The sequence below is a fragment of the Sorex fumeus genome, unplaced genomic scaffold (assembly GCF_029834395.1).
Source record: "Sorex fumeus unplaced genomic scaffold, SorFum_2.1 ptg000213l, whole genome shotgun sequence".
Classification (NCBI taxonomy): domain Eukaryota; kingdom Metazoa; phylum Chordata; class Mammalia; order Eulipotyphla; family Soricidae; genus Sorex; species Sorex fumeus.
This window is the reverse complement of record NW_026606270.1, coordinates 2,059,861-2,086,362: the sequence shown is the minus strand read 5'-3', so window position 1 is coordinate 2,086,362 and position 26,502 is coordinate 2,059,861. Positions and strand designations below refer to the sequence as shown.

Sequence of the window (26,502 nt, the reverse complement as noted above, 5' to 3'; positions counted from 1 at the left end):
GAGAACACAGGGAGGTCCCACGTCTCCTCCTTCCATCGGAGCCCAGCCCAGCCGCGTAGCTGTGCTCTAGAATCCATCCCTGGGTCCAAGGCCCAGCGTCCTCCTGTGGACTGGGCATAAGCCTCCATTTTCTCCACTATCGATGGTATCGATGGAAATTCTAGTGCTCGCCTTGATTTCGTAGTGACTGATGGATTCCACACTTCGGCAGCCCAGAGAAGTGCTGACTGGGGGCAATGGAGTGCCATGTGCCTCACAGTGCCATGTCCCCTCAGCCCTGCCCTGAATCGTGTGGGTGCCCCAGGGACCTGGCCCTCCGCAGTCCTGACTGCAGGAACTGGGGTGAGGCCTGAGCTTGTGGCTTTTTTTTTTCTTTTTGGGTCACACCCAGCGATGCACAGGGGTTCCTCCTGGCTCTGCACTCAGGAATCACTCCTGGCGGTGCTCAAGGGACCATATGGGATGCTGGGAATTGAACCCAGGTCAGCTGCGTGCAAGGCAAATTCCCTACCCACTGTGCTATGGCTCCAGTGCCCTGAGCTTGTGACTTTTTAACGCTCCTCTGCTCTGAGAGCCGCCAGGGGGCGGGGAGGAAGCCATTCATTCTTCCTTTTCCACACGTCCGTGTTGGCATATTCTGCCCTGTAAGGAGCATGTCCCAGTTTTCAGGTGCTGCTCTGGGCGGTGCCAACTCACAGCATCCCTCCCCCAGGCCAGCAGAGGGGGCTTTCATCCAGAATATGTAATCTGGTAGGGGTGGGGTGAGGGGTGACAGAGAGCCCCTGGGAACCATAACCTCATGACCAGAAGATCCCGTGATGGACCAAAACGAGTTCCATGGGCGCACCCGAGTTTCCCAGGGAGAGTCTGATTCTCAGGGCAGGCAAACTTGTCTTGTGAGGGCACAACGCTGGTGTTTCCCAAATCCCAGCGAGGGGGACACTGAGACCACGAAGGGGATGGGAGTGAGCTCTTTGCAGCTGGGGAGGAAGGATGCTTTCTGTTTTTCACTTAAAGAAGGAGCATTTCCAGGGGTCAGAGAGATGGTGCAGTGGGTAGGGCACTTGCCTGGGTAGGGCACTTGCCTGGAGTACAGCAAACCCAGCTTGGTCCTCATCCCCTGACACCACCATGAGTGATCCCTGAATGCAGAACCTTAGTAAGCCCCGAGCACTGACGGTGTGGCCCACAGACTCAGCAAAACAAAAAGAAGCAGGTGCTTTTCCAGAGAGTGCTGAGTGATGTTCGTTTGCTTGTTGATTTTCTGGAAAGGAAGCAGTAGACCAAATAGGTTTGGGGACCTCTGTGTCAAGAGTGTCACAGGGGGCTGGAGCGATAGCACGGCGGGTAGAGCATTTGCCTTGCACGTGGCCGACCCGGGTTCAATTCCCAGCATCCCATAAGGTCCCCTGAGCACTGCCAGGTGGAATTCCTGAGTGCATGAGCCAGGAATAACCCCTGTGCATCGCCGGGTGTGACCCAAAAAGAAAAAAAAGGAGAGAAAGAGTGTCACGGGGACTCCCCTGTGCCTCTTCAGCGCAGAGAGAGCACAGGTGAAATGGGGCCAGGAGTGATCCCTGGGTCAGGAGTACTCTCTGAGCACCAGCAGGTATAACCCCAAAATAAAATTAAGAATTGCAAAACAGTCTCAGCTCTCATGGGAAAGTGGGGCAGTGGGGTGCCAGCGCACTGGTAGTTCTTGTCCCCTTAGGAAGAAGCGCACAGGAGGGGAGCCCCCAAATAGGAAAGAAAAGTCTTGCGGTCCACAACATCAAGGCTGCAGGAGAGAGGCAGGGATGGGATTGGGGACTTTTTTTTTAATGTTGTTCATGATGATTTATTACATTCAGTATTCCAACACCAATCCCTCCACCCTTATACCTTCCCACCGCCATTATTTCCAGTTTTCCCAACCACCACCCGAGCCTGCCCACAGGCTATGGACCCTGACAACAAGCACTGGAGCAGATAAGATCTGTCCCTGCAGAGCAGAAAAGACCTGTCCCTGCAGAGTGACCAGTAGGGAGTGTCTGGGTGCATTTTACTAGCACCAGGTACCTGGTGTTGAGTCTCATCCCCCAAGAATTGTCACCTAGCTGCCTTCCTAACTGCAGCATCTAGCCTTAGTTGGGATTGGGCCAGGGCAAAGGAGAGTTGGAAAGGTGATAGGTCAGTAAACTTTACGTGATTGGACCATCCTCTTAAGCCGAGACCCTCTATAAAATATGTGTATAGTTGGCAGTAAAATGAGTGGCCACCAGCTGTCTGAAACCGGAGTGGTTTCTCCGCGCACCGTCATCCTCCGCGCCGTGTCTGCCCGGACCCGGTGTGCAAGGTGTCTGGGCACATTGGGGAGAAACTGTTCCCCAACAGCCCGAAATGAAGACCTTTATAGTTCATGCTTCCCCCATGAGCTAGATCCTGGGGTGCAACTCACTTTGATTAATACTGTGTTTGTTTCTTGACAATCATTTGCGTATCAATAAACGATTGCATACTTTCTTTTGGGGATTTTTGGGGCTTTGGGGGTTTTGTTTTGTTTTGGGGAGGGGAGGTTTGGGGCCATACCTGGAAGTCCTCAGGGCTTACTCCTAGTTCTGTGCTCAAGGAGGGGCCAGTCCTATAGGGTGACTGTCTGTGGTGACAGAGATCAAAGCAGGGTCAGCTGCATGCAACGTAGCGCCTTGACCCCTGCACCCTCTCTCTGGCCCCTCACATCCTTCTCTTTCACACGGACTCGTTCCAGTGTGGCTGTCCATGGGAGCAGCTGTCTATAGAGACCAAGAGGAGAGACCGTGAGAAGGAGCAGCCCCACCCCACCCCCCGGACTCCCAGAACACCTCCCACTATCTCCACCGCCCTCCCTAACCTCCCCCCCCCACCTCTGGGGAACCTCTTGAATCATGCTTTCTTTCTGTTGGAGATGCACTTTTTTTTTTTTATCGCCTATCCTCATTCTGGAACGGGATACTACTCTTGGTAGCTTGCTGGGCTTTCCAAGAGGTATATATATTTCCAAGAAATATATATATTTCCCTCTATGATTTGTTATCTAGTGTCTGAATCCCATCAAATAGACTGTGGTAATTATGGAAAAAGGGTAGGGAGTGTCTTATGATGTGTCGCGGCAGAGCCTGGCAAGCTCCCCATGGCGTACTCGATATGCCAAAAACAGTAACAATAATAGGTCTCATTCCCTGACCCTGAAAGAGCCTCCAATATGGCAGCGTTGGGAAAGACGAGAGGGGACAGGCTGCTAAAATCTCAGGGCTGGGACGAATAGAGTTGCTAATGGCACCCGCCCAAGTAAATCGATGAACAACAGGATGACAGTGATACAGCAATACAGTGATACAGTGACAGTGATCCTGGTTCTGGGAACTGGGGGACTCTGAACACAGACAGTTCCGGCAGCGCTTGAGACAACTGAAGTACTGAAAGGGTCACCAGGAAGGATGACGCCACAAATGGAGTCTTGGAAGCTGGGCTGGGGGAGTGCAGGGCGGGGGTGGGGGAAACAGAGACGGTAACCGCTGCTCCCTGTCACTCTCCCACTTTCTTTTGTTGTTATTTGTTTTGTTTGTTTGTCTTTGGGTCACGCCCGGCAATACTCAGGGCTTCCTCCTGGTTCAGCACTCAGGCATCACCCCTGGCAGTGCTTGGCGGACCCTATGGGATGCCAGGGATCGAACCTGGGTCAGTCACATGCAAAACCAATGCCGTGCCCGCTGTGCTATCGCTCCGACCCTCACTCTCCCTCCCACCTCCCGTCCACAGGACACCACGACGTCGGTGAGGATCGGCCTGATGATGGAGGAAATGATCTTCAACCTCGCCGACACGCACCTCTTCTTCAATGATCTGGAGGTTTGGAATTGCTCTCTTCCTTTTCGATTCACCTGCTGGGGGACCTGGGGGGATCTAGTTGGGGGCAGGCAGACACCATCTTCACCTTTTTTTGTGGCAGTGGTTAATTTTTCTCTTTACCCTTTGGCGGGCTGGAGTGGTAGCATAGCGGGTAGGGCGTTTGCCTTGCATGCGGCCAACCCAGGTTTGACTCCTCCATTCTTCTCAGAGAGCCGAGAAAGCTACCGAGAGTATCTTGCCTGTGCGGCAAAGCCTGGCAAGCTACCCGTGGCATATTCAATATGCTAAAGACAGTAACAAGTCTCACAATGGAGACGTTACTGGTGCCTGCTCAAGCAAATCGATGAACAACGGGAGGACAGTGCTACAGTGCACTGCTATCCTTTGGAGGCTGGAGACTGGCTAGCAGCCCCCAAGAAGGCTCCAGGCTGCAGCCAGGGATGGCTGATGAGAAACACACTTGATCCGATTATCTCCCAGTTTCCCGGGGCTGTTAACAGGCTCCGCTCTCTCGGCTCCTCCCGGGTGCTGGCCGCTGGTCGTCGCGCTAATCCAATAAACACTGTGTAGTTGCTTCCTCCCAGATTTGCGATGGAATCCGTTTTTGAAGGCAAATTAGTCCGGCTCCTCTCGGGTCAGTAATAATTAGCAGTGGGCCAGGATGGAAGCTTTTAAAAACAACGTACGTTCCCCTGAAAACACGTTTTGCAAGAAGAGATGAGCAGAGCGGGGAAAGCGCTTCCACATTCCTGAGTGGGAGGGGTGGGAGAGCAGGAAGGGCTGCTGTAGGCCTGGACGGCTATTCACTGTTTCCTAAGCGGCCCATGGCAGGAACATCTGGGGAAATTCCCTTGGAAAATACATCAAAAGGGGCTGGAGTGATAGCACAGCGGGTAGGGCGTTTGCCTTGCACGCGGCCGACCCGGGTTCTACTCCCAGCATCCCATATGGTCCCCCGAGCACCGCCAGGAGTAATTTCTGAGTGCAGAGCCAGGAATAACCCCTGTGTATCTCCGGATGTGATCCAAAAAGCAAAAAGGAAAGATAAAATTAATTAAATGAATAAATAAATACAGATGCGCGATTGCATACACACATCAGCCTCAGGATACCCAATATTGTTAGGGTCAGACTTCACCTCACACCTTCCTTCCGGGCAAGAAGAGAAGGACAGCGCTTACTGGCCTCTAAGGAAGAGCAAGTAACTTTCTCAGAGTGAAAGAGTTCATGGTGCTGGAGCCATAGCGTAACGGGTTGGGCGTTGGCTTTGCGTGCAGCCGACCTGGGTTCGATCCCTGACATCCCATATGGTCCCCCAAGCACCGTCAGGAGTAATTCTTGTGTGCAGAGCCAGGAGGAACCCCTGATCTTCGTTGGGTGTGACCCCAAAAAGCAAAAAAAAAATGAAAGATAGAAAGAATTCAGTCTTTAATTAGAGAGCTGACATGGGGATATTCTGGCTTTCTAGATTACAGTAGAAAGTACCTATTACCAGAACCTATTACAGTACCTATTATCGGTTTTTCAGATTGAAAAGTAACGATGGTTTACTGTGGGAAAAACAATTCGACTCCGTGGGAATCATCTTTTCTGGCCCCTGGAAAATCCCTGGCGTCCAAACTATAAACTAGAAATTAGGAGGCTGTGGATGCCGGCGCATCCCGGTCCACCCAAGCCGCGTCAGGACCTGTCACCAGGTTTCCCTTTGGGTCCACATTTCTTGAGTCCCGGAGGGGAGACCTTGCTGAGATAGTCAGTCCTGAGTTCTCTCCAGTCTAGGATCCCCAGGAACCCCAGGTGGGCCTCAGTCTTCCTTCCCATAAAATGGAACTCATGTTCCCTGTCCAGCACCTGCTCCAAGGAGAGGATTGAGGTAGAAACTCGTCAAGGATGAAGGAGCTTGGGGGCCAAAGAGATAGTACAGTGGCTAGGGCGTTTGCCTTACACTAGCCTGGCCCAGACCCAGGTTCAGTCTCTGGCATCCCATATAGTCCCTTGAGTACCACCAAGAGTGATTCCTGAGTGCAGAGGCAGGAGTAACCTCTGGGTGTTGCCCTGATTGGGTCCAAAAGCCAAAAAAAAAAAAAAAAAAAAAAGATGATGGGTCTTGGGTTGGGGCAAGCAACATCATCAGGGCCTAGGACTGTCTCTTCAGCCAAAGGTGGAGGGGGAGGAGGATGGAGAAGCGGGGAGTAGACCAAGAAAGAGAATGCACAAGTGTGTGTGTGTGTCATGGCAGTTGAATTGAATTCCAAAAGTATCTGTGGGTGTAACGCAGCGAGAGAAGCCCAGCTGATGGCACAGAGCTCGCCCACTCTAGCCGAAACTGAAGTGGGACTGTGGCTCCCAGGGGTCACCGGTCCAGGCTAGACTTTGCTTCTCCTTATCTCTGCCCAGAGAGCCGGGTCGCAGCAAAGTCACCCCGAGTCCCCGGGGCCTGGGCAGTGACAGCCAAATCAGCCCAAAAACGAGGCAGCCCAGGAGCTTGAAAAAGACAAGAAGGGGGCGAGACCACCCAGTGTGTGTATGTGTATGTGTGTGTGCATGTGTGTGCAGTGTGTGCATGTGTGTGTACATGTCTTGCATGTGTGTGCATATGCATGTGTGTGCATATATGTGCTCGTGTGTGTATGCATGTGTACATGTGTGTACATGTGCACATGTGTGCATGTGTGTGTTTGTGTGTGTGCGTGTGCGTGCGTGTGCATGTGTGTGTGCGCACATGCATGTGTGTGCACATGTGCAGGGACGATGAAGCGTCAGGAAAGGGTTCCCATTGGTAATGTTGGAGCTAAGGCCTGGCTGGGCAGGGGACAGGAGCTGACCAGGTGGTCTTCTAGGGTGGTAGGTTCAGCAAGTGCAAAGGCCCTGTGGTGAGAGCATTTAGGGAGAAGCCCCAGTAGTCACTGGGAGTGAGTGAAAGTCAGGGATGCTAGAACTCCAGAGGCTGGAGAAGGAGGCGTGGACAGACCCCAGGTCCCCAGTTACCTCTGAGTATGCAACCAGGGGCCAGGGACCATCAAACTGGAAATGCCACGAGACCTAGTACGTGTTTCGTGCTCTGTGGGGAGGTGGGGAGGTCACCGCTGGGCTGACTTGAGAGTTGGGGATCTGGCTGTGGGTGCAGGCGACAGGCGGAAGGCTTGCTGATGTCCTGGAGGTGGGAAATGGACAGCAAAAGGACAGAAGGAGGCTGAGGGTCATGGACTTGGCTGGCTGGCTGATGGCGGACGAAAGGGGAGGGGGGCCATGGGCAGCTGCTGCCCCCTGCCCAGACCAGCTCCATTACAGGCAGGCACGCGTGCAGTGCCAGCAGGCAGAGCTCTAGTCACGGGGCAGGCGTGGGGCAGAGTCTGCTGGGCACTGAGGCCGGGCCAGGCGTTTGCAGACCGAGGTGTCTTGGATCCAACGTCTTCAGGGACGTGACCTCCACTGACCCTCTCCCTCTCGCCCCACATGGGCACCACTCCTGGGGACGGAGCAGAGTGACCGGCTGCAGCTGCTGAGGGACGCCTCTTTGGTCCTAGTCTCTAAATTCTTTTCAAAAAACGTTCCCAGGGGCTGGAGCCATAGCACAGCGGATAGGGCATATTTGCCTTGCACGCAACTGATCTGGGTTTGATTCCCAGCATCCCATAGGGCTCCCCGAGCACCGTCAGGAGTAATTCCTGAGTGCAGAGCCAGGAGAAGCCCCTGTGCATCGCCGGGTGTGACCCCAAAAACAAAAATAAAGGGGCTGGAGAGATAGCACAGCAGGTAGGGTGTTTGCCTTGCAAGCGGCCGGCCTGGGTTTGATTCCCAACATCCCATATGGTCCCCTGAGCACCGCCAGGAGTAACTCCTGAGTGCAGAGCCAGGAATAACCCCTGTGCATCGCCGGATGTGACCCAAAAAAAAAGCAAAAAAGAAAAAAAAAAAAGAAGTCCCCGGCGCCAGAAACCCCTTGGCCACTCGACAGAATCGACACCAGGTCCCCTGTGGGAGAGTTTCACAAGGTAAAACACACCAGCGTGGGGTACAGGAGCCCGTGACCCACTAAAGAAACACCTGCAGCACCCAGGGAGGCTATTTGGGGTCTGCAGAGTTCCGGAGCCCATTGGTCCAGCTCCAGGCCAGCACCCGTGCCAACGATCAGAGCCAGGATCAGTAAACTGAGTCAGACCCTGCGTGCTCAGCCCTCAGGAAGGGGGTTCGCCCACAGACAGCAGAGGCCTCTGGGGAACCGTCCTGGGCCTCCTCAGCACCGTGGACTCGTACAAACGGTACAGCCCAAACTCTCCCCAGACGCTGGCGGGGGAGAGGCAAGTGGAGGCCAGACGCCTGGTGGCAGATGCCAACGGGAGGGCAGCCCAGGCGGCTGCCACACTTGGCTCTGTGACACGGACCCTGGGGGCATCTAGACAAAGACTGTTCCAGAAGAGCAGCCAGCAAGGGTGCTGAGGCCGAGCCAGGGCTGCCCAGGACCGGGGTGGGGGCAGAAGGATGGAGGATGGGGGTTGGGGGTGGGGTGTGACGAGGTGTGGGGCTATCCTGAGGCCCCTGCAGCTCTGGGTAAGGGCATGGAAAGCCTAGGCAGGGTTGGAGCCGGGAGGGACAGGATTCGGCTTTTCCTGGACCCCAAGAGGGACAAGCCCAAGGGGCAAGAGTGGACAGCTCAGGACAATGATTCTCGCCCTCCCAGCTAAGCATCCTTGAATGGAGAAGTCAGGGGCCTCGGGACCTGTGACAGACACATTCGGCCCTTGTGGCATGAGGGAGGGCCAGGGGCTTTTCAGCAGCACCGTCCTGGCTGGGGTAGCTGGGCCGATTGCTTCCTTGGGCCTCAGTTTGCTTGTCTGTGAGATGGAGGGCATGGAATGCCCCTCCCTTCTGGGATAGAGCAGGGATGGGAAAGGAAGTGGTCAGCACAGAGCCTGGCAACGGGCACGTGCCCACAAATGGGACCCATTCCCCAGGTGTCAGAGAGCACTCCAAAACCTAACATCGCTATGAACATGGTCTGAAATCCAAGCGCCTGGCATAGACTTCAGATCAGGGACCAAGTAAGGGCTATCCCTAGCTGGGCGCCCGGCTCCTGCATGGTCAGGGGTCACTGGTGCCTGGTGCATGGTCCAGTCCACAGGGGCGGCTGTTGGGTGGCTCCTGTGAGCTTGTCGGGAGACCCAGAGCCGTGAGAGTCCCACAGTCCTGAGATCCGCCCATGAGAGGAAGGACTCCCCCAGAGCACATGCGGGTCTGAGCCAGAGAGCAGCCCCTTTGGGGGGTTCCCTGAACTCCACAGCTCCTGGGGCTGGGGGTCCTTCCCTGACGCCTGGTCAGCCCAAAGCAGCCGCGATCAGCCCTTCTGAGGTGCCTGCCGGATGCCCCGCACAGCTCACCTCCCGAGCTTCTCTGGGGAGTGACCTGGGGGCCACATGTCCCCTTGGCCCTGGGGTCCTTCTCAGAACTTCCTGGGCGAGGACAGTGAGCAAGGACAGCGTGGCAGCAGCGGGTACATTGGCCGGCTGGGCCCAGACCCAGCTGTGTGACTTCCGGTAGGGGATCAGATAAAGGTGATGAGGGACAGAGACACATGGAAAGTGACTCCGCTCTCACCGAGAAAGAAAAGCTGGAGACCAGAGGATAGCACAGCGGGAAGGGCGTTTGCCTTGTACGCAGCCAACGTGGGTTCGATCTCTGGCATCCATCCCATAGGGTCCCCCAAGCACCACCAGGAGTAATTCCTGGGTGCAGAGTCAGGAGTGACCCCTGAGCATCGCTGGGTATGACCCAAAAAGCAGAGAAAAAAAGAAAAGAAAAACTGGGGCTGAGATTCAGCTCATGCCTGGCACTGCCGAAACTTCAAAAAGAAGGTGAGGTTTTGCCAAATAGAGTTTGGGATTATCTAAGTGGAAATAAGTCTAAAGAAAAAATAATAATAATGTGTGTCTGGGGTCGGTGGGGAGTGATTTGCAAAACTCAAATAAAACAAGGGGCTGGAGTGATAGCACGGCGGTAGGGCGTTTGCCTTGCACACAGCCAACCTGGCCGACCCGAGTTCGATTCCTCCGCCCCTCTCAGAGAGCCCGGCAAGCTACCGAGAGTATTGGATATGCCAGACACAGTAACAACAAAGTCTCCAATGGAGACGTTACTGGGCCCGCTCGAGCAAATCGACGATCAACGGGAGGGCCTTTTAAATAAAACAAGATTTTATTTGAAAAGTAAAAATTGGGAACTGGAGAGTTGATATTGGAGGTAAGACACTTATAATCCCCTGAGCTGAATGAATGAATGAATGAATGAATGAATCCGAGGGTTCATTCTTGAGCTCAGAGCCAAGTATAGCTCAAAAGATGAACAAAAGGAAGAAAGTAAAAATTTAAAAACTGCAACCTTGAGTAAGGTGCTTAACCTCTCTGGGCCTCAGTGCCCTCATCTGCCAAGGTATGTGTGTGTGTTTGTGTGTGTGTGTGTGTGTGTGTGTGTGAGTGCATGCATGTATATGCTTGCATGTGTGAGTGTGTGCATATGTGAGTGTGTGCGTGTTGTGCATGCGTGCATGTATGAGTGTGTGTGTGTGTGAGTGTATGCATGTATATGCTTGCATGTGTGAGTGTGTGTGCATATGTGAGTGTGTGCGTGTTGTGCATGCGTGCATGTATGAGTGTGTGTGTGTGTGTGTGTGTGTGCGTGCGTGTGTGTTTGGGCCACATCCAGCCATACTCAGGGCTTACTCCTGGCTCTCCATTCAGGATCACTCCGGTGGGCTGTGGGGACCATATAGGATGCCTGGAATCAAACCCAAGTCAGCTGCATGCAAGGCAAGTGCTCTACCCACTGTGCTATCTCTCTGGCCCCCTTCAGCTGCAAAGGGATTCCTCTGATCCCACAGCACTCCCTCCTTGAGTGAGTGCACACGAGCGCTTTTGGGGAGCCAGAGAGAAGCAGGAGTCAGAGCCGGGCAGTCTGAGCTGTTGCCTTGTGAGGAAGCTTCACGTTCCACAGTGCAGGGCCACAGAGGCACTTGCCAATCACAGCCCTGCGCACTGGGGCTAGCTTTTCTCTGACCCTGGGGACTTAGGTACGGGAAGAAGGTGTCCAGTCAAACACTGGCTGGTCAAAAAATCACAGCTTCTTTCAGAGCAAATTGGTTTTGCTTTTTGACTCATACCCAGCTTACTCCTGGCTCTGTGCTCCAGGGTCACTCTTGGCACTGTTGTGCCCAAGTTTCAGGTCCCCAACTGTGGAGAGACCAGGTCCGCACATGATAATGCAAAAGCCAAGGGACTTTATTACTAGCTGGAGCCATCGCTAGCTCGAGCTAGGGCCCAAGTCTCATCCAACACAGTGAAGTCTTGACAAGGACCCCGACTCCAACTCACACGCAGTTCATATGGGGTTCAGTCAAGAAGCGGTTTATATACTGGCCTATTTTTAGCATTGCCCTATTACAACAGTGGTCAGCAATTAGACAGCAGGTACCAGTAATGGTTTGGAGTTGTTTCCAAGAAGGGTGCGGCGACCCCTCATGACTGGCCAGGTCCAACTGCACAGTTTCTTATCCAGGTGAATTGCTCAATTGGGAGTTTACTGGAAACTGCAGTTCTGCTTTGAGGACACAGAAACTGAGGCCTAGCTGAGATTTAATGTTAGCTGCAGCCTGTCATGGCTTCAGAGGAGCCTGCTTTTGGGCCTCACAGCAGCACTCGGGGGGACCATATGGGGTGAAGGGGATCACACCCAGGTCAGCCGCGTGCCAGGCCAGCGCCCTACCCACTGTGCTATCTCTGTGGCCCCTCAAATAAACTTTGAAGCTTTTTCCACACCCCTCCACTGACAGGCAGCGGATTAAGACGTGAGACCTGCCGGGGCAGAGGGTGGCAGAGCAGCCTGGTGGCTGGTGTGGCAGGCGACCGTCAGGAGCTTTTCCTGGAGAGGATGAGGAGGAGCTGAGTGACTCCCCAGGCACACTGACAAGGATTTTCTGCTGCCTGTGGCAGCCAAAGCGAAACCGACACCCAGCTCAGCGGCAGGAAACTGAGGCCCAGTGAGGGCGAGTGCCCGGCTGTGGCCCGCGGCCGAGCCAGGCACCCGGGTGCTCTATTTCGCTGAGATGCCACAGTCATCCTGCCAGGGAGGTTCGTGTTCCCCCTCTCCAGCAGGGGAAACTGAGGCGCACAGTGGTTTCTCTCTCCTAGGAGTAGTGAGGAGCTGGGGGTCCCAGGCCCAGCCGACTTCTTAGATTGTTTCTGTTTCTCCCTCTCAGGCGAAAAGGGCACATCAAGAAGGAAACAGTGCGGGGGGGGGGGAGGGGGGGGGAAATGCTGGAATTATCATAGTAATAATAGTTCAGTGGGAAGGGCGTTTGCCTTGCATGCAGACAACCCGGGTTCGACCCCCGGCATCCCATAGGGTCCCCTGAGCACTGCCAGGGGTAATTCCTGAGTGCAGAGCCAGGAGTAACCCTTGAGCATCACTGGATGTGACCAAAAAAAAAAAAAAAGCAAAAATAATAATTTTTAAATAAATAAATAAATTACAGCAAACTGCAAATTAAAAAAAAAAAAGATGGAAACGGCCAGGGTCAGTGGGTCCCCCTGTTTGGTAGAAACGGGGTCGATCTCAGGCTTAGGGGCAGATGTGCGGGGGTCCTGCTGGGGGTGGGGGGGGGAGGGGGGCCAGGCCACCAGGGCGAGCTGGAGGGCGGCGTAGAGTGGCCAGCTCGAGGCCGTGTGATTTACGGTTCTGCGGGAGTTCTGGGGGAGAATAATATTTCAGCGTGTCAGCGCCGAGCTGCTCTCCAAGGCGTCCCGCCCGACGGGCCATTAATCCCGCCTGGGCCGCGGCCTCCCTCTTCAGTGGAGTGAGACGTTTAGACAAGACAAGAAGGATGAGCGGGCTCTCCTCAGGGAGCGGCTCTCCTCAGCCCCACTCTGGCCGGCCCCGCAGCCCAGACCTGCCCCGAGGAGAAGGGGCGGCCAGTGAGGCCGTCTGGGCCCTGACGAGTGTCATTTTTCTCCGGCACATCTGTCCACCGTTTCCTCTTGGGACTCATGACAGCTCCGGGCCAGGAGACTTCTGGGGGCAGTGAGGGAGCACAGAGCGACTCTTGAACCCGAACCGGGTCTCTCTCCTGAAGGCTGGGCTCTCCCAGGCTGGTCTGGATTTAGAGGTGAAAGAAGAAATCTCAATCAGGCCTTGTGGAAAGCCCACCGTGGGCTGACTGGACCCGCGCTGGAACTGTGTTTTTTTTTGTTTGTTTGTTTTGTTTTTTTGCCTTTTGGGTCACACCCGGCGATGCTCAGGGGTTACTCCTGACTCTGCACTCAGGAACCATTCCTGGTGGTGCTCAGGGGACCATATGGGATGCCGAGGATCGAACTCAGGTTCGCCACATGCAAGGACAACGCCCTACCCGCTCTATTATTGCTCTGGCCCTGGAACTGTGTTTTTATTCATGGAGGAAGTGAAGGGGGGGAAAAAAAGTCTTTTGAAGGTTCCTCCTGGATGAAGCTGAGGGAACAGCAGTGCAAATGGCCAGTGGTAGGAGGGGAGGAGGGGGATTTCTGGAGGGTGGAAGGGGGTGTTGGGGTCACTGTCAGCAGGGCACCGTGAAGGTGGGAAGAGGAGAGGAGTCGGGGTACCCAGCCACATACCCCACCTGCAGTGACTGTGAGGCTCTCACCTGTGCGGAGACAGGAAGTGACTTGGGGATTAGCAGGACCCCGCTGGTTGCCAGATAGAAACTAGCCGTAGAGTTTGGGGGAGAGGCCAGGGTCGAAGCCAGGAGAGCGAGGTGGCTATATTATCCGGGGTACAAATTTTGGTAAAATAAGAGCCGGATCGAGGCTAGGGGCAGGGAGAGAGGATGGGTGAGGCCGCCTGCTTCCATCCCCAGTTCAGCCCCAGCACCGTATGCCTGACCCCTAGTGTTGCAGGGTTCCTGGTGGTTCCCAAGTTCTGGGGGTTGCCCTGGGGGTCCCCCACGTGCAGTTCCTGGGTACCACGGCATCATCAAGCCTGAGCATTCAGCCATGTGGCCCGGTTGTCTAGAATTGCCTGTAGAGGCTTCTCGCCCTCTGAGCACTGCTTGGGAGTCTTCCCCTCCCCCTCTCAAAAAAAAAAATTAAAGAGCCAGGTGCTAACAACAAAAGGCTCTGCGTCCTGTTGCCTTTGTCAGCTGCTCTGTTACCATGGCAACACAGAGGCAGCCAGGGACAGTGCCTAAGTGAACACCCAGGGCTGTGTGCCAATAAAACTTTATTTACACAAGCAGGTGCAGGGGGCCGGATTTCACCCATGATTCTGTTTGCCTTGCCGCTATGTGAAGGGAGCAGGGTCTGGGCCACAGTGCTGGGGTGATGGAGGAAGTGGGGGTCGTCAGCCAGGGAGGCGTGAGCAGCGGGGTGTGCCCTGGAGGGGCTGTGAGGGCACCAGGGGGAGCTGCCGGCAGGGTCCAGCACGGGAGGGCACAGGCCGGGCATCTCTCTGTGTCCAGGCCCTCACCATGCCCATCTGCTGCTGGCAGGCCCTCCGCGGGTGTTTGTGTTCAGGCTCGGAATCCCATGCGCTTAGGCTCCGCCTCCGGCCGCTGCCCGGACTGGACAGTCCTGGCCTAGTGTCTAGGCAAACAGCCCCCCAGTGTCAGCCCCTGAATGTCCATGTCACTTCCCGAGGCCCCAGTCTGGGTGGGCAGAGTCAGCCCTGCAGGGGCTTGGCACCAGCTTCAGTGTGGCCTTCCTGGAAGATGCCCCATGCCACCCCGTCCCCACTGTCCCACGGTGTTCTCTTTGGGGCCATGACCACTGTCTCAAGGACCAGGACACACTGGCACAGGGCCAACTAGTGACCTAGCCCTACCCCATCAGGCCATGGGGACTGAGAGACAGAGAGAGACACAGGGAGAGACAGAGGCAGAGACAGTGGGAGAGACAGTGGGAGAGACAGGGAGAGACAGAGAGACGGAGAGACAGAGGGAGAGACAGTGGAAGAGACAGAGAGAGACAGAGGGAGAGACAGTGGGAGAGACAGAGAGAGACAGAGGGAGAGACAGAGAGAGAGACAGTGGGAGAGACAGGGAGAGACAGAGAGATAGAGAGACAGAGGGAGAGACAGTGGGAGAGACAGAGGGAGACATAGAAACAGAGAGAGACAGAGGGAAAGACAGAGGAAGAGACAGAGAGACTGAAGGAGAGACAGAGAGAGACAGAGAGACAGAGGGAGAGACAGGGAGAGACAGAGAGAGACAGAGAGAGACAGAGAGACAGAGGGAGAGACAGGGAGAGACAGAGAGACAGAAGGAGAGACTGAGGGAGACACAGTGGGAGAGACAGAGGGAAAGACAGGAAGAGACAGAGAGACGGAGAGACAGAAGGAGAGACAGAGGGAGACACAGTGGGAGAGAGTGGGGAGAGACAGAGGGAGGGTGAGAGAGGGAGAGAGGGAGGTAGAGGCAGAGAGGGAGAGAGCGAGAGTGTGAGAAAGGGAGCCCGGAGGGAGGAAGAGGGGAGGGGGAAGCGAGAGGGAGGGCGAGAAGGGGGGGGAGGAAGAGCCGAAAGGGGGAAGGGAGTGGGGAGAGCCGCCTTCCAACCCGCTAAAGCCTCCCTCACCTCCCGCCCCGCCCCAGCGTCCTGTCAGCCCGTGGCTGCTTCCAGTCTGGTGCGTGACCTTCCAGATCTTTCTTCCTCCATAGGTGTCCCTATCGGCTCTCTCGGCTCTCTCGTTGCTTCCCGGCAGGTCTCGAACCTGCGAACTTGCCGTCTGCTCCCACAGCCTCCTGCTCGGACCCTAGGAGGCCTGGAGGCCGCATGTCTCGTCCACCTGCCTGAGGGCGGCCGTCCTGAGTGGGCGTACCAAGTCTCCTTAGCTGGGCTGGACCCGAGGCGCCTGCCGTCCCCTCAAACAGTGCTCACTACCCACCTCCGGGGCCAGGATGCCACAAATCCATCAGGGCTCCTGAACCCACCGGCCCCGAGGGCCATCAGGAGAGTCCCCTGGACTATGAGAAATGGGGGTTTTGCGTCTTGGGGTTCTACACACACACACACACACACACACACGTGCAGCAAGAGTTCAGGGGCACGGGCTCCTCCCCCGGGGGTTCTCCGGCCCATCCTGGTGTCCTCTGAGCTGTCCCTCTCCCCAGTGGCCAGCCCGGCAGCGGGTAACCCGATCCGGGTCAGCTGCGGGGTATGAGGTAGTGTCTAGCGAAGCGTCATGCTATTTTATTAAGTCCGAAATGTGATCGCCACTGTTGTCACACTTTAGCGCCCCGACAGCCCCCTCGCAAACGCAAACGAGAAAACCAGAACCTTCCCCACATACCATTCCCCTGACGTCGGGGCAAAGCGCTGGCACGGGGCGGGGGGCCGGAGCCTGCGAGACCCCAGCAGGGAGAGTTCTGCAGAGGGAAGAGCCTGGGGGGGGGGCACCGGAAGATGGTTTTTTTTGGGGGGGAGGGCGGGTAGGAGCTGCTGATAATCATATTTCCTTGGTGCCAGGCGCCTGGAAAGTCAGAATAGTCAAAGTGTCAAAAGTCACTCACCCTGCCTGGCCTCTCGGTGGGGCCGGCCTCCTGCGGAGTCTCGTGCTCTGTGACAGGCTGTGGCAGTTCATGCTGCCTTTGGGGCTGAGTCACCAGGATGCCCCGTGGGAACTCTGGGGTTCTGGAAACGAACCCCCAGGCTACTGAGGGGTGCTGGGGAGGATTTTGCCAGCCCTCTGTTGCCACTGTGAATTCTCAGTAACTCGAAGTCTGAAGAGTGGAAGAGAGAGGGAGAGAGAGAGAGAGAGAGAGAGAGAGAGAGAGAGAGAGAGAGAGAGAGAGAGAGAGAGAGAGATCTGTTGTTATAAAAGATCTTGAAGCCTGATATGGGCTAAATTACAGACACACACTCCCCCTCCCCCAGTGAGTCCCCTCGCTGTTCCCAAACAGAACTTACCACCTCTGGGTAGCCACTGGCCTCCTTCCTTTGTCCCACTACCTTAGTGTTGCCAGAACTTTCTGCAATGATGGAAGTAAATGCACCATCCAAGATGGGACCCCCACTGGCCCCGTGTGGAATCTTGGAATTTTTTTTGTTGTTTCTGATTTTAATGCACTGAGAATGTGGCCAGCTCACCTGGTGAACTGCTTTGGGTTCGGATGCTTTCTCTTGGCAAGGGCAATAAACTAGATCTCAGACACACACCCCCCCCCCCCGCAAGAATCAGGATTATGGGGGCCTGGAAAGACAGGAATAGAAAACAGTAAGCAGAAAAGGTCTAGTTCTACCCCAGATAGCAGCAGACTCATGGGCACTTACTTGGTGTCCTACATTTCCAGAACTCTCCAAAGTTTTCTCATCCGGGTCACCAGGGATTGGCATTGCCTTTGCTCTGACTGACTTTAACAGCCGTTGGCACCGGAAGCCCTTTGGCGGGTGCCTTAGGGATTCTGAACAGCCACGCTGGGGGGTTAAGGTGTTTCCCCAGAGAGAACCAAGAGAGTAAGAGGGGTTCAAGAACAGTGTGCAGTGGGGTCTGCTGCATGGTGGGTCCTTGATTCCCAGCTCATGGAGCGGGGACAAGTCGGGGGGGCCGGGGAAGGAGCTCATTCTCAGGGGAGCCCCAGTCCACCAGGACCAAGAACATTCTGAGCAGAGGAGATGCCTGAGAGCAGGCAAAGTTCTCCGGAGGTGGGAGACGAGCCGTCCTGCGTCCCGGGGGTCCCCATTCCATGCCTTGTGCCCGGTAGAAGAGAACCTTCTCTTGCTTGCAGAACTGTCGCGACTTGGGCGATAAAATCATGGTCAGTCCCCTTGGAGCCAACCTGTTTATTTCTAAGGAAACTTGTGAATAAAGTGCACGGCTTCTGTGCCCACCCAGGCATGCCAGGTGTGAGGAAAGTGTGCGTCGGGGGGCCCCTTGGTACCACCCGTTCCGTGGCTGAGAGCCACCTCCCGGAGGAACGAAGAAACAGGACCCACGACTGGTGGGCCTTGGGCGCTGGATTCAGAAGCGAATAGCAAGCGTATAGGACATCCGAGGGGGGTCGGGGCACAGGACTGCACTAGGTGTGATTGATCTTTCACAGAGGTGGAGCGTTTCGACTCAGGCCGTCCTTTGTGGGGGATTTACTCAAGGAGACGTTCTGTCTGAAACTATATTGAGAAATTCGCTCAGGGGAGACGGGCATCTATATTGCTTTCTTTCCCTTGCTGCTAGTACATATTAAACAGTCTTATTAAGTTTACTTCTTGTTAATATTTTCAGTTATTTGGATAAGCACAGTAAGAAATATAGATTCCAAAACTTAAGTTCTCTGGGTTCCAGAGGGATGTTTTTTGGTCTTTTTTTTTTTTAAGTGTGTGGGGGGTAAGAGTGGGGGGGGCGGGGCTGGGTGTTTACCGTAAATCCCAGACTAAGTCCTCAAGCCCGTTTAGCTTTTCCTACCCCACGAGGGTCCTTAGGTCATTACGGCTTATATCACGCCTGTGCATTAATGATTTTTAGGCTGTCCCATATCAAAGCCAGGGTAGCTTTACTGCTTTGCCCGGGTCCATCCAGAGATCCCTCAGTGGGACTTAGCTTTTGAGGGTGTTAGGAACCACAGTGACTGAGGGCTGAGTCGAGTAATTATAATGAATGCCCAGGAGTGAGTATATTTCAAAGTCAATTAACTCCCACATATCAGGAGCCTGGCATTAACGATCTTTCTGTGTTTAAGCAAAGAACATTGTGCTACAGTAAAATATAAAAAGGTTATAGGGGAAAGAAGTAAGCAAATAATTCACTACAGATCAAAGTCCAGAGTCACGAGAAGGTTTGACTTTATAAGTAACCAAGCCTGACTTGGGGAATTGAGTTGCTAACAGAGGGAGAGATTAAGCACAAAGGAAAGATCAGAGGTAAACTCGGGGGATGAGGGGTGCTCATGAGAGCACTGTCAGCTTCTGGGGAAGAGGAAGAAAAGGAAAAATTCACTGATGAAGCCTAAAACACTTGGGGTTATGGGGGCTGGAGCAATAGCACAGTGGGTAGGGTGTTTGCCTTGCACGCGGCCGACCCAGGTTCGATACCCGGCATCCCATATGGTCCCCTGAGCACCACCAGGAGTAATTCCTGAGTGCAGAGACAAAAGGAACCCCTGCGCATCACTGGGTGTGACCCAAAAAGAAAAAATAAAATAAAATACTTGGGGTTAATATCCAACAGAAACTGGGGGTAATTGGGGGTAAAAGAGGGGCGCATCTTAGCCCATGGCCCCCTGGGTGAAACGGCCCTGACTAGGGCTCACACGTAAAGCCACACCCGACTGACCAGTCCACCCCCTTTTCTCCCCACCTTCTTCGCAGGACTGCGACCAAATCCACGTCGATGACGTTTCGTCCGATGACAACGGCCAGGATTTAAGGTAGGAATGGAGGGGAGGGGCCAGAAATGCCCCTCTTGGCTGGGGATCAGGTTCGGCTTCTGCTCAGCTTGGGGGGTTCTGCGTGTTCAGTGCTGGGGGGGGGGGCTTGTATTTCTCAGCATCCAAAGACCCGGTGACTCAGTGGCAAAACACGTGCTTCCCTGTGTGTGCCCTGAGTTCAACGCCCCGCACCTCCCCCCCAATTCCACTGTCTACTGTGGGCTGCCCCTGACAAAAGGAACACGGGCTGTGGGGAGGGCACTTGCCTTGCACACAGCCTATCTGGGTTTAATCCCCGGCACCATGTTCAGTCCCCCAAGCCCGCCAGGAGTGATCCTTGAGCACAGAGCCCCGAGTAAGCCCCGAGCACAGTCAGGTATGGCCCAGAACACACCCAAGCAATGAAGCATAGGAACTGGAGCCATAGCACAGCGGGTAGGGCGTTTGCCTTGCACGCGGCCGACCCAGGTTCTATTCCCAGCATCCCATAGGATCCCCTGAGCACCGCCAGGAGTAATTCCTGAGTGCAGAGCCAGGAGTAAACCCTGTGTGTCGCCGAGTGTGATCCAAAAAGGGGGGAAAAAAAGGAAATGAAGTACTGTAGGGCGATTCCTCTGGAAAGTGCGGGCGAGGTTCCAAGAGCTGACCACTGCAGGTGGCCGCAGACCTTGAATGGCAGATTTAGGGATCAAGGCTCTGGAAAGAACCCTCCCTCCCCCTGCCCTACCCAGAGGAAGCAGATCCAGCCAAACTCTTCCAGCCCCTGATTCTAAAGACAGAACGAAGCTGGCCACTGTGTTTGGGGACTCATCCCGCCATCAGAAGACCCCGAATACTTGATGTGATACTAGCAGGATGGGAAATGGGAGTTGATTCAGTAATGGGAGACTAATTTGTGTTTTCGGGTTTGTGGTCACCCCTGGCAGTGCTGGGGGGCTACTCTGGGCTGAGTGCACAGAGGTCACTCCTGTAGTGTTGGGGATCGAGCCCAGGCCTCCTGCGTGCAGAGCCTACACATCTCTCCCGCCCAGGAAGTTTCCATTGATCTACGGCTGCTAGGGCGTCCCCCCCTCTTGGCACTGCCTCGCTCTGCGGCCTCCTTTGCGCCCTGTCGCGTTCCCTCTGTACTCAGGACCCAACAGCCATTTCTCGCCATCTCTTCTCTTCGTCCACTCATCACTTTTTTTTTCCTTCTATGGCACACATGGGTGAAATCATCCACAACTTGTCTTTCTCCTTGTGACCCATTGTGATCTACGAGACCCCTGCAGTTCCTTCCGTGTGCTCTATGAGACCCCTGCAGTTCCTTCCGTGATCGCCGCCAGCAGCCACAGTTCATGGAAAAGTCCTTAAGGGCTGAATCCCATTCCATGGCATGCATGGGCAGCCCTCCCTCCCTGATGGCTCCTCTAGCCACTGACAACACTTCCTGACCCTCGCTCCTTGGGCCAGCGAGGGTCAGCAAGTGTTGGGGTAACTTCTCCCTCTTCGTGCCCACGGTCCATGTTCTTTCTGGTTTTTGTTTGTTAGGTCACACCCGGCGATGCTCAGGGGTTACTTCTGGCTCATGCACTCAGGAACTAACTCCTGGCAGAGCTCGAGGGACCCTATGGGGTGTAGGGAGGGAACCCGGGTCGACCGCATGCAAGGCAAATGCCCTCCCCACTGTGCTGTCGCTCCAGCCCCGCGGTGCGTGTTCTTCACAGACACCCAGGCGTGGGGTCCTGGGTGCCAAGGGGGTCAGTCTTGATAAGGATGCTGCGGAGACGCGTCAGCTCACCTTCACGTGGAAGCTCAGAAAAGGGCGGCTCGGTGCCCCCCCACACACACCCTGCGTGCACGGACACGGGAGCCCCACGTTCAGGGCATTGGCGGCTGCCCTCAGCTCTGGAGACACGCTCTATCTCCTCACACTGACGCTCTCCCCCCCGTCTCTCTCCCCAGCACCTACAACTTCTCTGCTGACGGCTTCCACAGCTCGGCTCCAGGAGCAAGTCTGTGCCTGGGGTCCGGGGTCCACGGCGGCGTGGACTGGATGAGGAAGTTGGCCTTTCGCTACCGGCGTGTGAAGGAGATGTACAACACGTACAAGAACAATGTGGGCAGTGAGTGGGCCGGGCCGCACCCCCCGAGGAAGGGAGCTCCACTAGAATGGTTCACCCCACGGTGCCAGGCGTGCTTCTAGAGGCTGGGCACCCCCAGCTCACCCCGCGCCCCTCCTGACGCCCTCTGGAAGCACCGTGCCCCAGCTTCCATGGCCCACATGTGGGCATGGGACTTGGGTTACCCCCACACACACACACAAGTCGTCATCACCCATGGGTGGCTATAAAAGTGGGCACCCTGGCCCACCAGGGTCGCTGCCCCAGAGACTGGTCAGACATGCAGGTTTTGTGCGCCCATAAAACCCCTGAGAGCGGGCCAGAGTGATAGCACAGCGGGTAGGGTGTTTGCCTTGCAGCGACCGGCCTGAGTTCAATCCCCGGCATCCCGTATGGTCCCCCAAGCACCGCCAGGAGTACTTCCTGAGCGCCTGAGCCAGGATTAACCCCTGTGCATCTTTGGGTGTGACCCAAAAAGAAAAAAAAAATCCTGGGAGCAATAACTAGTTCAGCGGGTAAGGTGCTCACCTTACATATGACCAAGCGGGCTCAATCCCCAGCATCCCTTACGGTCCCCCAAGCACTGCCAGGAGTTATTCCTGAGTGCAAGGATAGGAATAATCCCTGGGCATTGCTGGGTGTTGCCCCAAAATCTAAACATAATAATAATATTAATAATAATTTTAAAACCCTGGGTCTGGGGCTGGAGTGATATAGAGTGAGTAGGGCGTTTGCCTTGCATGCGGCCAACCTGGGTTTGATCCCCGGTATCTCATACTTACCCCGAGCACTGCCAGGAGTGATTCCTGAGTGCAGAGCCTGGAGTAACCCTTGAGCATTGCTGGGTGTGGCTCCCCCCACAAAAAAAAAAAAAAGGGCGGAGTCAGGGTTGGAGCAATAGTACAGTGGGTAGGATCTCCGGTATCCCATAGGGTCCCCCCAGCACAGCCAGGAGTAATTCCTGATTGCAGAGCCAGAAGTAACCCCTGAGCATCACTGAGTGTGACCAAAAAAAAGGCGGGGGGGGGGGGGTGGGGATGGGCTGCATCAGCTAACAATGCCTGTCTCTACCTCCTGGGGGCGCTCTGGAGCCAAGCAGGACTCAGGTATAGTTACTGCATCAGGAACCAGCAGCAGTGTCATCAGCCACGTTCTCACTGGCAAGGTCCGCAGGCAGCCCTGAGCCGGCACAGTTCACAGGGAGAGCTCTGGGCCCGTATCCTTCAGATACAAAACAGAAAAGAAGGAGCAGCTAGAAGTACCGCCCACCCCTGGCTTCTGCCTCTCACGCAAGGGCTTCTGAGAGCCTCATGGTCCAAAGTGGCTGCATAAGCTTCAGCCATCACAGTCCGACCCACAAAGGAATGAGGAAGCAAATAAGTGCAGGTGTCTTTCCTTACGGACCATTCCTGGAAATCACATCCAGCACGTCCACTTGGTCACGTGACCGGCCCCCACGGGTGCAGGCCACAGGCTGGGAGCCTTTGAGCTGGGCCTCCAGGCACTCAGCTACACCTCAGGGGCCTTCTCCTATAGGAGAAAATTATTCTGCTCATATTTCTATTACTACCAATAACAATACAGAAGTGACGGGGCAGCTAGGAGGGCCACCAGGACCGGCAAAACCAAGATGCCCCAGGGATTAAGTTGGTTGAGGCTTCTCTGCCTCTTGGTGGTGGCCCGACCGGGAAAGACCAGAAAGGGAGCTGAGGAGAGACAGCAGCGTGGGGTGTCTGTAGAGAAACTGGCCGGTGACGGCTTCCGCTTCAACAGTGTCCCCCTGACCCCTCCCGAGCCAGCCCAGGAAGTTGTCATTGTCAGAGATATGTCACTGAGGGGCCGGAGCGATAGCACAGCGGGTACGGCGTTTGCCTTGCATGCGGCCGACCCGGGTTTGATCTCCGGCATCCCATAGGGTCCCCCCGAGCACCACCAGGAGTAATTCCTGAGTTCAGAGCCAGGAGTGACCCCTGAGCATCACTGGGTTTGACCCAATAAAGGCAAAAAAAAAAAAGAGATATGTCACTGAGACACTTCATTCTCTGTTCAAGGGACTCCCCCAAGCAGTGCTCAGGAAGTCAGAGGGACACTCAGTGGATGGTTCCATGCTTGAGCCCAGCCATGCCCCGGGGCTATGGGATGCAGGAAGCAAACCCGGGTCCTGTGCATGCAGGACACGTGCCCCTGCCCTTTAAGGCGTGGATCTCCCCAACCCCTGAGCAGGGTTTAAATCCCAACTGCAAGCAAAACTCTTCAGCAGAGTAGCCAGCCTGGACCTGGGAAAGGGGGGACACTGAGGTGAATAGGAAGGACTTGGCGGGGCAGGAAGATGACAGGCAAGAAGAGAAGTCGGCTGGTGGCACGGGCGCGCCAGGGCTGCGGCAGCACAGAGCTCGGTGGTGGAGACGGGACCGTCGCGGGGCTCAGGGGGAAGGGACACCGGGCAGGATCAGGGGACAGGACTGGGCTGGACGCAGGAGCAGGACCCTGGGCTGCATGTCTGAGCTTTGTCCCAAGGGTGCCGGCAACTGATTGCTGGAGATGTGGTGAGCAGGAAGGCACTTGCCTCCCTGATACCAATATGATCCCCCGAGCACCACTCGGAGGAGTAACCCCTAAGCACTGCCAGTTATGACCCAAAGGCAAAAAAAAAAAAAAAAAAGGTTGGGGCTGGGGGAGCTGAGATAATGACAGGAAGGATTTTTTTTTTTTCAGTTCGGGGGCCTCACCCGGCCTGGCTCTGTGCTCAGGAATCACTCCTGGCTCTGTGCTCAGGGATCACTCCTGGCTCTGTGCGCAGGGAATATTTAGGATGCTGGGAATTGAACCCCGGTCTTCTGCCTGCAAAGCAAGCATCCTACCCGCCTTGCTATTGCTCTGGCCCCATGAAAGGCAGGTTTTTAAAATGACTCTGGAGGTCAGCCGCCTGGGTAGATGGACGGATGGACAGGCAGGCAGATGGATCCGTTGATCGGTATCTGGGTAGGGGGTTGGAGGAGGGGAGGGTGCCTTGGTCGATCAATGGATACATTGGTCCATGAGTCAATCCCAAAGCTAGACTCACGTCACCAGGCTGAGGTTGGCCAGTGGTGGCAGCAAGGTGACCACATCAGTGTCATCGGCTTGAAGCCTCAAGCGGCAGTTCTTAGACTCTGCTGCTCCCCAGACCCCCAGTGACCGGATATCTGCCCCCTTGTCCCCAGGCTTGATAGGGGCGCCCAAGAGAGAGACCTGGCTGCAACTCAGAGCCGAGCTGGAAGCGCTGACCGACCTCTGGCTGACGCACTCGCTGAAGGCCCTCAACCTCATCAACTCCCGGTAGGGGCAGCAGCCGCCATGGGGAGCACCCACGACCCAGGAGGGGAGCACTAGCCACTGGGGAGCACCTGAAGCCCAGAAAGGAAGCACCACAGCCCGGGAGGGGCAGCACCAGCTGCTGGGGAGCACCCAGTTCCCGGGAGGGGAGCACCCACAGCCCGGGAGGGGCAACATTGGCCACTGGGGAGCACCTGACGCCCAGGAGGGGAGCATTCACAGCCCGGGAGGGGCAACACCAACCACTGGGGAGCACCCACGGCCCGGGAGGGGCAGCACCAGCTGCTGGGGAGCACCCACTTCCCAGGAGGGGAGCACCCATAGCCTGGGAGGGGCAACATTGGCCACTGGGGAGCACCTGACGCCCAGGAGAGGAGCACCCACAGCCCGGGAGGGGCAGCACCAACCACTGGGGAGCACCTGACACCCAGGAGGGGAGCACCCACAGCCCAGGAGGACAGCACCAGCTGCTGGGGAGCACCCACTATGCCCACTGGGGACGGGAGATTGACCCCCACATTCCCACTTGCACATTTCCAGGCTGTCTGTCAAGCAGAAGTGTGCAAGACGCTGTGGACACTGTGGGTCCTGGACACCATGTGCTGTGAATAGTGGGCCATGGTCATTGCGTGCCATGGGCACTGTGTGTCATGAACACCATGGGCCATAGACACTCAGGGCAATGGACACTATGTAGCATGAACACCATGGACAGTGGACAGTCTGGGCTGTGGACCCTCTGTCATGGACACCATGGGCTGTGGACATTCTGGGTCATGGACACTGTGTGTCATGAACACCTAGGGCCATGGACACCGTACATCATGGATACTCTGGGTCATAGACACTGTGTACCATGAACAACAGAGGCTATGGACACAGTATATCGTGGAGTCCATGAGCCATGGACACTGAGGGTCATGGACACACGGGCCGTGGACCCTGTGGGTCATGGCTGAGCAGGTGGATTCAGAGAATTATCAGTGTCCTGCAGAATAAAGGCCTTTGCACAAGGACCAGCTGCCCTCCTCTTCTGCCCAGAGCATCCACAGTTGTGGCCCTGCCCGCGGCCATCTTATAGGAGCACCACAGATTACCTGGTGGGCACAGCATGAGGCCAGGAGGGGCCAGTCTCATTCATCACAGTTAATTACCTCCTGCTTTTAAATAAGATCATTGGGGCCAGTGACCAGATTACTCTCTCTCGCACCAGCACGAAAACTCTGTGACCCAACACACCAACAGTCACCAAGTGAGAGCCCTGAGGCCAGCCGCATTTTGTTTGTTACCTGTTTGTCACAACAAGTCAAAAAATTAACCCTTCACTCCCTCAATACTAGAACTGGCCTGTGCCCCGACTACTGGCCCTGGGCCACACCTCTCCCTGTTCTCCTCCATCCACTTGGGCCATATCACTTACTTACGCCTCCCACTACATACGTGTGTGGCCTGTGTGTTAACCGTTCGCTTTTGAGTGGAGCATCCCCCTCACTTTGTTCCACTGTGTCAAGCAGCTTCCGGCAGAAAAAGGAAGAACGGGGCACCAGAGAGATAGCACAACTGCCTTGCACGCAGCTGACCCAGGCTCGATCCTGGTGTCGATACTGGTCTCCCTGAGCACTGCCAGGAGAATTCCTGAGTAGAGAGCCGGGAGTAAGCCCTGAGCATCACCAGATGTGGCCCCAAAACAAACACATAAAAAAGGAAGATTAATAAGTGACTCCCTGGGCATACCCCTCACCCACAGGGGATTTCGCTGGCCCCTTCAGTCCCTGCAGGTTCAGACTCAGCTGTGGAGGGAGGAGGCCCGTTTGGGGGGACCCTGGAGCTCTAATCCTGTCT

The 26,502-nt window shown here is 55.6% G+C and overlaps 1 protein-coding gene across 2 annotated transcripts in view; it reads left to right on the top strand.

The window, feature by feature from the left end:
- The window catches only part of EYA2 (EYA transcriptional coactivator and phosphatase 2), a 201,012-nt gene that overhangs the window by 170,028 nt on the left and 4,482 nt on the right, over positions 1-26,502 (top strand). For both annotated transcript variants that reach the window (XM_056108444.1, XM_056108445.1), the window contains 4 exons: positions 3,778-3,867; positions 19,185-19,243; positions 21,188-21,348; positions 24,549-24,663. In XM_056108444.1, coding sequence (XP_055964419.1) covers positions 3,778-3,867; positions 19,185-19,243; positions 21,188-21,348; positions 24,549-24,663 — 425 coding nt within the window. The remainder of the gene's footprint in view (positions 1-3,777; positions 3,868-19,184; positions 19,244-21,187; positions 21,349-24,548; positions 24,664-26,502) is intronic.